Source organism: Protopterus annectens, chromosome 15.part0 (genome assembly GCF_019279795.1).
Source record: "Protopterus annectens isolate FY-2018-M chromosome 15.part0, PAN1.0, whole genome shotgun sequence".
NCBI lineage: Eukaryota > Metazoa > Chordata > Ceratodontiformes > Protopteridae > Protopterus > Protopterus annectens.
The window spans coordinates 651,632,699-651,647,480 of record NC_056749.1 but is presented as its reverse complement, the minus strand read 5'-3'; the positions used below and the strand labels follow the sequence as shown (position 1 = coordinate 651,647,480).

General features: G+C 33.9%; 1 protein-coding gene across 1 annotated transcript in view; it reads right to left on the bottom strand.

The window, feature by feature from the left end:
* The window catches only part of LOC122789982 (interleukin-13 receptor subunit alpha-2-like), a 764,082-nt gene that overhangs the window by 140,439 nt on the left and 608,861 nt on the right, over positions 1 to 14,782 (bottom strand). Inside the window, exon 7 of the mRNA XM_044057489.1 lies at positions 3,305 to 3,437. Coding sequence (XP_043913424.1) covers positions 3,305 to 3,437 — 133 coding nt within the window. The remainder of the gene's footprint in view (positions 1 to 3,304; positions 3,438 to 14,782) is intronic.

Here is a 14,782-nt window from a genome sequence, read left to right as displayed (position 1 = left end):
CTGGGTCCTGAAAGGAGAATTTGATAATTTACTACTACTTAACAAAAGTCACTGGTAGATTGGGCTACTTTCACATATGCAGCTAAAATTGGTATTCTTGAAAATCAAGATGTAAACTATTATTGAGTAAGAAAGCTTTGCTGGATTAGGTATTTTAAATAAGAGGGTCATTTTTTCAGTTTACTATATACAGTGGAGTCTTCTAAGTGACAACAGCTTAATTGGTATACTGAACACTGCATTGGTTTATTACTATTGTCTCTTCCCCATATTCAAGTTATATTTTCCATATCCAAACCTTCTAAAAACTGTCAATATATATAAGAATGAAATTATGTGCATGAACATACAAGGAAATAAACACATATAAAAACACATGAAAATAACTCAAAAATCTCATCTAACATGTCTTATTTCTGTACATCAGTTTTTCTGTAAGCTTACTCTGAGGACTATTATCAACATTGTTCTGTTTCACTCACAATTTCATTCCCTGGACATTTTATCTGTTTTACCAGCCTTAGTCTAAGCATTTATCGCCATTGGACATCAGTTGTTCCACAATGATGTATATCATTTTCAGCTGCTGGCGTTACTGATTTCAGCATTTTCAAACATCTGGCTGCTGTCCAATGTCCATTCCACCACAGATCCTTACATATTAACATTCTAAAGTACATTCATGATTAGTGACATCTTATTCAGAAAAGGACCTCCAGATTTGAGCTCTTTAAGCTCCATTCTCTCTACTTTTCTTCCATACTATTGTCTATTTCCATCTTCACAGAATGCAGGTCTCTTTCTCAAATATCTAATCAGAAGGAACCTTTCTTAGTGTTTTGTCCATTTACAGACTAGTCAATATAATGATCTGGGTCTCTCAAGAAAATAGTGACTGGTTCACTGGAATCACCCTGCTAAATAAAAATAAATAAACAACTAAACAGGTTATACATATTCACGATTTCCACTTGCAAAACTATTCAGAAACCCAAAAATACAATGAAGTCAAGGGATTTGTTGTTTACTAGTTTACTCATATCAAACTCTTCATAACTTCAAAGACTATCATGTTAGGCCTGCCGGTCAAGAATCAAATATAAGTTCTTTCAAATTCCTATTACTTTAGTATTACTATCTGTCCATCTTAGCCTATGCTGCCTCCTCCTTCTCTTGCCTTTGATCTTTCACAGCATCAGTGTTTTCTCAAGTGAATTCTGTCTTTGTATTATTTGGCCAGGGTATTTGAGTTTTAGTTTTACTATCAGGACTTCCAGTGAATAATCTGGATTTGCTTCCTTACTGCAGTAAATGGAATTCTCAGAAGTGTTTTTATTTTTCAGCATCACAGTTCAAAAACATTACTTTTGTTGTACACAGCTTACTTATAGTACAACTCCCATAGCAGTTTGGTACTATGGAGAAAAATCATAGGGCCGGATTCAATAAAGCCTACACTAAGTGTACACAATATGTATTTAACAACATTCTCATCACATTTTTTATGCTTCCCAGGCACTCAGAAAGATTAAATTAAGTATTCATTGTAGTCTACACTTTGTGGTAGCCTTAATGAATCCATGTCAGTATTTAAAACTGCAAGAATATTAGTAGGAAAACTAAAATTAAGAGGATGAAGGTATACATTATGTCTGTGTTGTCTATTCACTTAGAACAGAATACACTTACTGTACACAGTCTATGCTTTATTAAATCTGGCCAATGGATTTGACTACACAGACCTTTATTGACAATATGCTGCTATTGCTCTTTAAAATTTTATCCAAATTGTAATAGTTTTCCTTCTAACCAATGCATATTTTAATTTCATTGACACAATCATCACATACAGAGATCTTTGAACTCAAGATGATAAAATCTGTCACCAATTCTATGATACGTTTCAACTTCTTTGCTTAAGAATTCTAAATGTAGCCAAAAGTAATGTGGGGCTTGGTGGGACAAAGCCCCATAAACCGTTAACAGAGCAACATGTTTTGAATCAACATGCAGTTTCAGAAAAATAATTATGAAACTGTATTGCATGGTATTATTGACTGACTGAATGTAATCCTCATTGAGTTACTAGAAAAATAAAAAAATGTGCAAGGGAAAAAAAAGAGGCAATCAAGGATGTTCTGCAAAATCAGAGACAGTAGATTAGTATGCTTCCACCTCTATTTCTAGAGCTAGATGATTTTATTTTTTTATTTTTTGATAATGCACAACAAACCAGCTTTTGCACTTTATACTTTCACAGACAAGCTCTTCAACTTTTCTTTACTTTCTGCCATTGGAGAGGCATTGTCAATATATATGAATTTATTAATATTTCTCCCAACAATTTTAATTGCAGCATCTGATTAATCTAACCCAAGATAAAGCACATTATATGGATGTATACAAGACCTTAACAAAAGTCACAGGTCCCATGAATATATAACAGTGACAATAAACCACTTAATGTTAATTCTAGAGGAACTTATTGCAGTCTAAAGCTAACTCAATTGGACACTTCTAGCCAGGTAACTTGCACTGATGAAAATTGTCCATGTATGCCATTAGTAACATACATTTAGCTATTGTGGCAGAGGGTTGATGGGCATAAGCAGACAGGACAAATTGCTTTCCTTGGATAAAATGATTGGTGCCTTTCACCCTGACAGAAGGGTCACCATGTGGACATGCTTTACAGCATGTATGGAAAAATGTTTCTGCACATGCGCTCTTCACTGGATGCCAGCATCTCAAAAACCAGTAAGGCAGTAGCTCTGCATCCACTGTATTATGAGCTACATAATACCTCCTAACTTTCATCCATTGCTCAGACCTAGCCCAGACCACCTTATCTGGCTTTTCTCAGGCAAAAGTTACAACCTCCCACCAAAGGTATATACATGGGTCTAGTAGCATGGGTTAGCATGGTGGGAACTGGAGGTCAGTGACAGAGTTGAGAAAAGGCACTTACTGAGCAAATTGAGGCTCTGTAATCAACAGTGGGCTTAAAGGGATTTATGATGTGGTCAAATGACTGTCAGATAACGAGATTTGTGGATTTTAGTTACTTGTTACACAATAGACAGGAAGTTATACAAAAATATGTAGTGTATATCATGTTAGAAAAGTAAAGGTAGAATAAAGTTGTACATGGAAATAAGCTAATGCTTACTCAGAGTAGCAGCTAGCTTCTGACATTAAACAGCTTCTAAAGTTCATACACAGTTTCTAACAAGTGTGTGTAAATACATATATGATATATAAAAGGACGCATACAAAAGCATATTTCTATTCCAAAATAATTTACCTTTTGATGGAAATTTAGTTTCTGCCCAGTCACTCTCTCGACTAACATTGCAGTTCAGTATGGCTTTCACTCTAAGTGATGTTCCATTTTTATGGATCGATGGTTGTAGTGTATACAACTTTGAATCATAATCCTACATAAAAAAAAAAAAAAAAAAGTTTTCAGTGTCTATACCCTAACCAATACAGCACAACAGTCGCTAATGTTTTTGTTGCTACAGGGGTTTACATATGGAATACTGAAGGAGGGAAAAGTGATCTATAAATTTACAAAAGTGCAATGACCACTATTAAGAAAATGAACTCTCTAATAATTCAGTGATGAATTTAGAGAAAGCACAGTTCCTGCTTAGACTGAATACCTGGAATTACTCATATTTTAATAGAAAATAAAAGTAGACATGGAAATAGTCATTCAAATACATTGCTTATTTTTTTTATTTATACAAAAAATGCCTATACTAAATTTACAAGAATTCAATAATTTCCAACAAGAAATGAATATCCATACTCTTTGGAAGGGGGGGGGGGTGAGGGAGATAAAGCTCAAATTTAAAAATGAAGAAAAAAACTTTAAGATTCTGCAAAATCTGAAACTTTGATTAGTCTTCAAATTAAAAATCAATAGCCTTAAGCCACTCCTGTGGTGTAAATGAATAAAGCGCTAGCTGCAACCCAAGCAAGCCATGTTCGATTAGCTGCTCAGTTGATTTTTGAAGTGGCAGGGAGGGATAGGGGTTACCATGGCGATCCTTGTTGGAAGCAGGGGAAGGCACATTGGTAGGTGTGCCTAAAGTTAGGAACAGGGTGGAGATCTGGCTGACCTGCTGTGGAGGTGGGATAATACTCCACATATCTCCATTGCATGCACCTCCCACCAGGCGGGTCTATATTAGAACAGCGAAGAGGCGTTTAATCGAACGCCTCTGTTGACAGAGCGAATGCACTAAAGCACGAACGCTCAAAAGAGCGATTTCTTTCCCTGGGAAAGAAATTGTTTGGCCTTCCCTGTGTGTTTGCCCCTTTCCCCACTGTAGTGCAATCTCTGAGTTGGTATATTTAGTTGGGGGGGTGTGTGGGAGGGGTGAAGCCCCAACATTGTAATGCTTGAAAGTGTGTGAGTGTGTGTGTGTGTGTGTGTGTGTGTGTGTGTGTGTGTGTGTGTGTGTGTGCTACTGATTTCTTTCGCGGAGAAAGAAATCAGTGTTCTGAGTGTTTGCGCTTTAGTGCATTCGCTGTTTATGTATTGACGAAGAGGCGTTCGATTAAATGCCTCTTTGGTGTTATGATATAGACCCTCACCAGGCATATGATTATATCCACAAGAGAGGGGAAATGGGTACTGCTTCTGGATAAATTTGTCGCTAACTAGGCAGTAGCAGTTTTAACAGCTACAACTGTTATGCATATATCACAAACATAGGTAACAAAGAGAAAGGAGCTCCAGATTTTTCTTCACAGTAGTATGACCTTCCAGTTGACTGCTTCAGCAGAGTTTTTTTCATGATAGACAATACAGAAGACTTAACCCAACCTCCTGTGAAAATGTAATTTGTCTTTGACTAGTATTTCATGTGCCAGTGTTTTCATATTTATATGAGATGAGGATGCTGCTTCATGTGACTGGCTACTGAAGACCCATTTTAGGGTAACTCTCGGAACAGTGTGTATGTAGGCAGAGTCTACCATGGAACTTTAAGAAACTGATGCAGAGTGAAACGAGGGTCATGAACCTCAAGGAATGGCACGAGGCAAAAAGTACAACTTTTAGTGGCATTTACAATTGGGTCCACTTCAAAAATGTTAGGTATAGATGGGCTAGACTTAATAAAGGTCCCAGTGGTCATTAGCCTAGTCCATACCTATGAACCTATAACACATAGCTCATTGACAGAGCAACTCTTTAAACTGAGTGTGACAACATAAAGTACCTTTTTAGTGGTAAGCCCCTTGCAAACCCTGTTGGGGTTTACTGTGGCCCCAATAGCCCCTGTACTTGTACAATAGCTTGAAAAAATGTCTCACACATATGCGATTTCACAGCAGAGTTGATTAATGTAAAAAGGTTCAGTGTTCAGTAACTGTGGAGATGGGATCAGTGAAAGTGAATTCTAAAAGTTACAAGAGAGTAGAGGCAAAACAATGGTTCAGTGTTTAAGATCTCTGCTGTACAGTACCAGGCTCTGGAGTTCAATCATGATGTTTTGTCATTGCCTGTGTGCAGTTTTTATTTGCCTACATGGGTTTTGTCTGGATATTCTGGACTCTTCCTACCTACCAGAATAGGCAAGCTAATGTCTACTCTAACTTTTCCATACAATAGTACATTTACCTTTCCCTTTATATAGCCTGGGCTGTAGGTGAAAAAGTGATCTATTGTGTCTAGTTCACTTACCTGGTTAACAAATGAGCACATTAAATTAAAATTAAAATCTGTCAAATGGTAAATACACCTTCACAAACTCCACTGTCTCATAGGAGTATTATTTTACAACATGAAGGAAAGTGCCTTAAGAACTCATGGTAAGTATACACACACACACACACACACACACACACACACACACACACACACACACACACCCATGTAATAAATCTGAAAGGGGTTGCTTGCTATTTCATAGAATTCAGATGGAAGTTCTTTGGAAAATACTGAAGCCTTATTAAATGCTGGAGATGTAATAAAACATGACATGCAGACTGGGCACATATGATCATAAAATGTAACAAAGTGTCTTCCTTCTAGGATGATTTTTAGGAAATGCACTGTGGACAGATCAATGCTCCACTTCCAGAAATCATACCAGTAACAGAAATGCCTCTACTTGGGTCAGTCTTGGCTATTGCTAGGAAAGCAATAACCAGAAACTGGAAATAGAACTCAAACATCTCTTTTTTCAAATGAATTTATTCACATCTAAATCTGTTTCTAAAAAATGAACTATCAACCATAAAAATGAGAACTAGAAATCTAACATCAATGCATAGCATGGCAGAAATCTAATAATATATTAGTGAAGTACTAATGATTTCTGTATTCATTAGATATGGACCTTAAAGACAGTATTATTTATACTGTTTTGACATGTATTTTTAAGTATTAATGATTATGTAGTCACTTGTTATGGACTTTGTATACAGTTTGCTTATACTGTTTTAAAATGTTTTTGTTGGACATTATAAAATCAAAAAAAATTAAAAAAAAATATTGAAACCTTTTAAGTGAAATATATAGAGTAGAAGGGTCTACTTCATTTCTCTAAAAACTCATTTAATTGAAACTCAAATGACTGGGACCGATTCATTGAAAGCTTATTTCAATGAAAACTCATTTAACTGAAACTCATTTTGTTGAAAGTTATATATGGCCTTTTCCCCGCTGTAGTTCGATCCTGGAGTTAGTATACATATGAGGGGTGTGTGTGGAGGACCACAGCCGCCCACACACACACACACAGTTTAGTTATATGTTGTCTTTTGGAAAGAGTTATTCATTGCACTTTAAGTATCTATCTGTATGCTTAAAACATTTACAATATGTGGGGGCTGTGCCACCCACACCCCCCTTACTTTATATACCAACTCCAGGATCACACTACAGTGGGGAAAAGGCCATATAGAACTTTCAACAAAATGAGTTTCAGTGAAATGAAGTAGACCAGAGTAGAACAAGGTGTCAGAACAAAGCAGGGCTTGCCCCTAGTAAGATACTCAGATTTATGTTGTCAAATGAGATAAAAATTAACATACTGATAAACTTACAGTGATAATATGGAAAACAGCTGTAAAACTTACAATTACGCCAATCACATAAGCCATACGCTATGCAATCATTATTATTTCAATTTTCAAATATACTTTTTATGGTACTCTGGTGAGTAAAAGGTAGTTCTATCTCTGTAGCTCGAATATGCCTTTTTTCACAACAATACATAAAAACCTTTCAGTATAGTACACTTCCCCACTGAGCTTTGAACTAGTAGTTCTACTCCACAGATGTGGAGCAAACACCAGTCCCCCTTTTTTTTTTCTCAAAAATGTTTTTATTTTTCAAACATTTGAATGAATTCCATTGTATTTATACATAACATCTCAAATAACTATGTACATTATTTACATTAGCCTGACACTATAACAGATCTTAATGTACTCAGTTTTATAAGCATGTCCAATCCATTATCAGAGTGTCTGATCAATTATTGTATAGTGTCAATCAGCGATAAGATTATTTTCCCAAGGGTTGTTGATAAATGGCTTTGGATAAATTCTTAGTTCTTTAATTTTAATTTCCAATAATGCTGTGGTCTTCAGTAGGCTGTAGAAGTCTTCCAAAGTTGGTATTATGTTTGTATTCCATCTTCTTCTTGTACACTTCCTTGAAATTATAAGTATAGTCCATGCCAGATACATGTTTGACCTATTCAAATGAGGACCTTTGTTCACACTTAATACAAGAGCTTTAGTTAAAAAAAATGATTCATTAAATAAAGCTTGAAGAAAGTTAATACCATTCCCAAATGGCTTAATTTTAATGCAGTCAAAGCAAATGTGGCTCCAATCTGCATTGTGTACTTGCCATCTCCAACATATTCCATTTATGGAAGAACTAATTTTACTGATTCTGTCTGGGGTTAAAAATGCTCTGTGCAAGGATTTCCAATTAAAAACTTTCCAGTATTGTGTAAAGGATGTATATTTTATCGATAAGATATTTGTTTTAATATCTTCAGTCAACTGTATTGAGTGTCCTTTTGTTATATATTTCCCATATGAGGTTTTGGGTGTCGTTTTATAGTTTATCAATATTTTGTACATTTTTGAAATACTGTTTCCCATGTCAAAGTCAATATATATGATTTCATATATGTATTTCGTAAATTTAGTTATTTCTTTAAATGAAGAATTAATTATTCAAATTAAATCTTGGAAATATGACAGAATATTCTAAAGTTAGCCAGTCATGTTGCGAAATTTTGTATGTTATTACTTGCATATCTAAAACTTTTAGTTCTTTGATACATTGGAGCCAACAAACAAATCCTTGCTGTTCCCAGGAATTAATAATTTCTCTATATATTTATGCGAAAAGTTCTTTTTCACTATAAATGGTGTTAAAAGATTAAATCAGAATTTTAAATCTATATTTGCATTAATTTTCCTAAATAAGTCAATGTAACAATTAATCATATTATTTTTAGTGCATTTAGTTATGTTATATTGCATACCAATGCATATGTGCCATGGCAAATTGTTTTTTTACCTGTTATTTGAAATTATGTTTGTAAATCAAATTAATTTATTGATATTACAGTTAAAAATTCTTTCCAATTTGCAGAGTAATTTGGACTTATCCAATTTTGGATTGTTTTAGATATTGATGCTTTTATATAAGTTTCTATATCTGGAAAGTTTAATCCTCCCGGTTTCCATGGTCTAATATGATGCATTAAAGCTATTCTGCTTCTTTTGGGAAACCATAAAAAATGTATTAGGCATAAATGTATTTCTTTAAGTATATTCCTTTCTTCTAACAGTTGCATTGCCAAGGCTATATATAGGATCTTTGGCAGTACAAACATTTTTATTAACTGTAGTCTATCTTCAAATGTTAATATTACTTTGTTCCACTTTTCCACAGAGATTTTGTGTTGATATTATTGTAGTTTTTTTAGATTAATTCGTTATTATCCTTGCATAACTTAATTCCTAGATATTTTAAGGTAGATTCTTGTTTCCCTATGATGTACCCCCCCCTTAGTCTGCAGGTTTTTTTTATTTAAAAATAAAAATTTTGATTTTGAATTATTGAAATGGAATCCTGAAGTCATGTGAAATTTGTCAATTAATATATATAATTCTTCAAACGTCTCTTTTGTATTAGATGTTAGTAATGTCATCAGCAAATAGCATTACTTTAGAATTGTATTGTTTATATCATTCCTTTGATTTTTATACTGTTACGAACTGAATCTGCCAATATTTCAATAGGCAGAGCAAATAGAATCCGTGACATCAGACATCCTAATTTAGTGCCTTTTGTTATATGTATAGATTTAGAGATAAAAGGTCCTAACTTGACATACGCTAAATTATTTGTATATATATTCTTTAGGAGATGAACAAAGGATCCAGAAAATTCAAATAGCTTTAGGATTTTGAATAAATAGCACAATTTAGGGACTAAAAGGCTTTCTCTGTATCTAAGCCAAGTAAGAGTGTTTATTTATTTTCTTTATTAACAATTTATAAGAGAAATTATCCTTTTAATATTGTCATGTGTGTGTCTATGATATATAAATCGTTTGATTATTGTTTTGGATACTGGTATTTTCATTCTGTTAGTTAATATTGTCAAATATGTTATAGTCATTATTTAATAATGATATAGGTCTATATGAGGTGCAGATGTTTGGGGGGTTGTTTTCCTTTAGGATTGGTGTGATTAAGGAATATTTCCAAGAGAGTGGCATTAAAGTTTGTGACTGAATTTCTAATCGAGTTTTATGGAAGAGGGATAGTATATTTGAAGGAAAAAGTATGTCATCTATACCTGGAGCTTTATTTTTACCCTCTTTTATTGTATCTAATTTATTTGTAGGATATGGGTGCTTCCAGATCTAGTTTTAATTTTTCTGGTATTTTTTTTTATATTAGAACACTTTTCATTGAGATTTAATTGATCGATATGTATATTTTATTTTTGGAAATGTTCCATATAGTGATTCCTATAGGCATAAAGAATGTCACCTATATCAGAGACATTTTTCACTTTCTTGTCATGGAAGATACTTTTAATGTTATTGGCTTTTGATTGTATTTTGATTCTTGTGGATAAATTATGTAGATATTTGGGAGACGTGGCCAAGGTATTAATTTTTAGTTTTTTTGAAGCTAAACTAGTTTTGTGCATTAGAATTTCATTGCATTTATTGTTTAATACTTCTACTTTCTTTTTCATCTCCAAATGATTTTGATTTTTTTCAGCTTTTACTGACAAAAAAGTTTGGATTGTAGATCTAATAATTCAGAATCCCATTCTCTGATTTTTTTTTTATACCAAGTTAGGGTTTTACCATATATATAAGCTTTTAATAAGTCCCATATTTTATTTATCTCTGTAGTGCAATTAATACCAAAGTACTGTAATTCAGATAATAATCAGGGTTTCAACTCTTTAATTTTAGTTATATATGGTGGAATTTTTGAGTTAAAGACCAACGGTTTGTACCAATTTTGAAGTTTTAGTATCAACAAATAGTGGTCTGAAAAGAGGCAGGGAGTAATTGAGAAATTAATGATTTTAGAGTAAGTCATGGGCAGCAAATATTTTATCTATTCTAGTTTGGGTACCAAATTTGCAATCTTGATGGGAAAACAACAAAGATTTATCTTCTTTAAATTTGAAAGTATCTACAAGATGAAATGATCCGACCCACTTGTTTAAAGCTTTTGATACAGCAGATGTACACAGTGGTCTTTTGTTTGTAGTTTCAGAAATATCAAATATACAGGTAAAATCTCCTCCTAATATTAAGTTGCCTTTATAATTATTGGAAATGAAATCCAAGTGTTTTTAATAGTTCCTGTTCCAATGCCTGGGAACCAGTATAGATTGGCTAGGGTCCATATTCTATTATTATATTTAACTATTTCTAATGCCAAAAGACCTTCTTTATCTTCATACTTATAAATGATTTTTGGGTTAATCACATTTGTTTTCCATAAAATTGTTACCCCTTTTGTCTTTGTCTTATAAGTGGATTGCGCCAATATCATATATTCCTTAGGATTCCATTTGTAATTGTCATTTACTTTAAAACGAATTTCTTGAAGGAAGACAATTTGTGCTTTGTTCAGTTTTAAATATTTCAGTAGATTTCATCTCTTGCTAAGACTGTTTAAGCCATGGTTATTTAAAATCAAAAGGTAGAATGCCAAAAGAGAGATAAATGCTCCTGCATCCAATAATAGAAAAATAAAAGTAACAATCCACATGCAGGTGCAAAAACAGCCACAAACTTCACAGTTCCTCTCAGTTCACGTAAAATTCTTCCAAGAATAAGCACAAGTCAGCAGGATACTCCAACAGTAAATAATTTATTAGCTAGCAAGTATAACTTTCACCCAAAGGCTTTATCAAACTTCAACAAATGCTATAAAATTACGTACAAATATATACGCATAGGGAGAAGCTGATAGGTCCATGTAAATTAATCAATTATACAATTAAATATCAGATGAAAAGCATTAAAACCAATGTGAACATTCACTTTTAAAACTTCCAAAGCTAAAAAATATATATATAAAAATACCATACTTAAAATTTTTTTATATATAATAATAACTAAAGCATCTTAAAACTTACTATATAATACATATAAATAAAAATTATACATATTAACTTAACAATATAGCAAGTTAAGATATAAAACCATTTAAAAAATACATAACATATAAACACACAAAAAACATCATTTAATGAGGTCTAAATAACCTCTTCCTACGTAACATAGGTTTTACTTGAACTTTATCATTTAGACCAGGGAACTTATCTACTCTAAGCCTGATTATCCATCTAAGTTCACATTCTTGTAAGTATGAATCTAAATCGCCACCTCTAGAACTAGGAAAAACTTGTTGTATCACACTAAAAGTGAAATGATGATCTGGTCCCATACTTCTAACGTGCTTTGCTAGAGCATTATGTTCAGAAGCAGTTCTAATGCTGTATATGTGCTCCCTTACCCGCTCTCTAAGTTGTCTGCAGGTCTTACCTACATAAAATGCAAGGCAGGAAGCACATCTAGCAATATAAACCACATTAGAGCTAGTACAGCTAGTGCAAGTGTTAAAATTAAAGACAGCTTCAGTTATGGGATGTAAAAAACTATTTCTATAATCTATATATTTACATTGATTGCACTGTGAACAGGACACAGTATTATAATCCCCTTTTATTCTGGGTACAGATATACCAACAAGTTGATGACATAGGGTTCTTTTTAAATTCTTCTTATTTTTATAGACAAAACTCGGATGTGGCCCTACTATACTCAATAATTCATCATCCAGTCCCAGAACCTCCCAGTGCTTATGGATAATGTCCCTTATCATACCAACATCTCTAGTAAAATACAGAGATAGCCTTAGGTTCTCATTTTTAGTTGCTGTAAATACAGATTCAATGTCTTCCCAGTCGGAAAAATAGGGTTTCGCTATATTACCCCTAAGCTGGTCTACTATCTTAATATTCCTATCTATTTCTATAGGTCCATATTTCCTTTCTAGGAGTCTTTTCTTGAGTGAGTCTATTTCTTTTGAATGTCCAATTGGACATGGGTTGAGCCTAGAGGCTCTCATGAACTGTCCTTTCATTATATTTTCAAAGACAAACCTAGGGTGCATACTATGACGATGTAAAAGTGTGTTCCTAAAACATGTCTTCCTATGCACTGAAGTATTCAAAAGCCCACTAGGTAATCTATCAATATGAACATCCAAAAAGGACAAAGTTGTAATGGAATAGTTCAAAGTGAACCTTAAAAACTCTGTTAGTCCATTTAAAGAAGTTACAAACTCCAATAATGAGGCTTCATCCCCCTTCCAAATGAAAAAAAGGTCATCTACAAATCGTCTGTAGTAACCAATATGTTCTTTAAAACTAGGAAGGGGAAATAAACAACTCTCTCCCTATGCGTATATATTTGTACGTAATTTTATAGCATTTGTTGAAGTTTGATAAAGCCTTTGGGTGAAAGCGCTTACTTGCTAGCTAATAAATTATTTACTGTTGGAGTATCCTACTGACTTGTGCTTATTCTTGGAAGAATTTTACCTGAACTGAGAGGAACTGTGAAGTTTGTGGCTGTTTTTGCACCTGCATGTGGATTGTTACTTTTATTTTTCTATTATTGGATGCAGGAGCATTTATCTCTCTTTTGGCATTCTACCTTTTGATTTTACATTTATTGCTGAACTACCAATTGAGACAGATGGCTGTTAGTATACCTGGTGTGAATGTAGAGCTGCCGTACAGACCCGAAGAACCGGAACTGGCTACCCGGAAGTTAACTTGCTTCAAGAACTGTTTGGCTGCTTCGGAGAACTTGCTTCTATGTTATGAGCCGGATTTTCGAGTGGACGATGTTTCTGATGCTGTTGAATTGGAACAAGACCTGAATAGGTTGGAGTTGGAGTTTGTAAGACTTAAGAGATTACAGTTGCAACGGCAACACTTTGAGGCTTGTATTGAGAAACGCGTAATCCCTCGTGGGTTGCGCGTTCTCAAAATGCCGACTTCAGGTAACACTTTTCCTGAGCTGTTGCTCAAGTGGCAGCAGCTCAATCTTGAATTAAGTTACAATTATATGAAACTCCTTAACGAGTTTCATTCTGTGGAAGAAGAAGCTTTAAAGAAAAGTGTAAATGAACAATATGATAATTTTACGAATAAGTACAAAAGTTCTCAAGCCATTTATGGCATGGAAAGATTATTGGATAATGTACAATTGTTTGAAAAAAGAACATTAGAACTGAAAAAGAATAAATTAATGAGAGATTTGCAGGATTTTCGTTGTGGTAATGTCTTTACTTGGCCACGACCTACTAATGAACAGAGAAATGGACAGAATGTTAAAAATACTTCTAGAGACAATATATCTAAAAAAACTGTTGGAAATGTAACTGTGCATGATAACACTGAACTTGTCAATGCATGTAATAGGAGCAATGAATGTATTAATGTTGCTGATCATGCTGTTATTGATGAGAATATTTCTGATGTTGTTCATACTACCTTAGATTTGAATTCTGTTATTCCAGCTGTATCTGCCCTTAGAGCAGAGCCAGCTGTTGATAAGTGTAATGAACATGTGGTTAGGAAAAAGAATTTCACTGATAAAAATATTTTATTTCCATCTAATTTGAATATTAGCTCCCCTATATCTACCCCTTTCCCAATAGCGAATACATCATTCTTAGGGAGACGGAGTTCCCAGAGCAGGGGCAGAAACAAACGGAAGGGATCGGGAGGGGAGCACTCAGGACCCACCCTGAAGAAAATGTGGGAGAAGGTAGGGGAACCTTAGTGGTTAATCTATCAAGTAGACCACTAAGTCAGTATGAAGAAGAAGTACTGAATAAAGGGTTAAATTTCATCCCTACATGTGAAAGTGATATTACAGACTCCATATTAGATATAAAAATGTTTGCCAGAAAGGCACAGTTAAAGTTAGACTTTAGAGATCAGGGAGAAGCAGAGATGCCAGATGGCCTTAAAAGGTTCCGCCCTAATAGCCTGTATATTCCAATCTTGCACCCACTACTTGATACTTTTTCTAGAATGGTGGAAAATGATTTATATAAGTACTATAATGATAAAAGAAGTTCTAATACAAATAAACGTAACTTTAATCTTAGTTATTTACAGAAACAAGCATTAAATAAACTTAGAGATGACTGTTCAATTGTTGTTAGACCG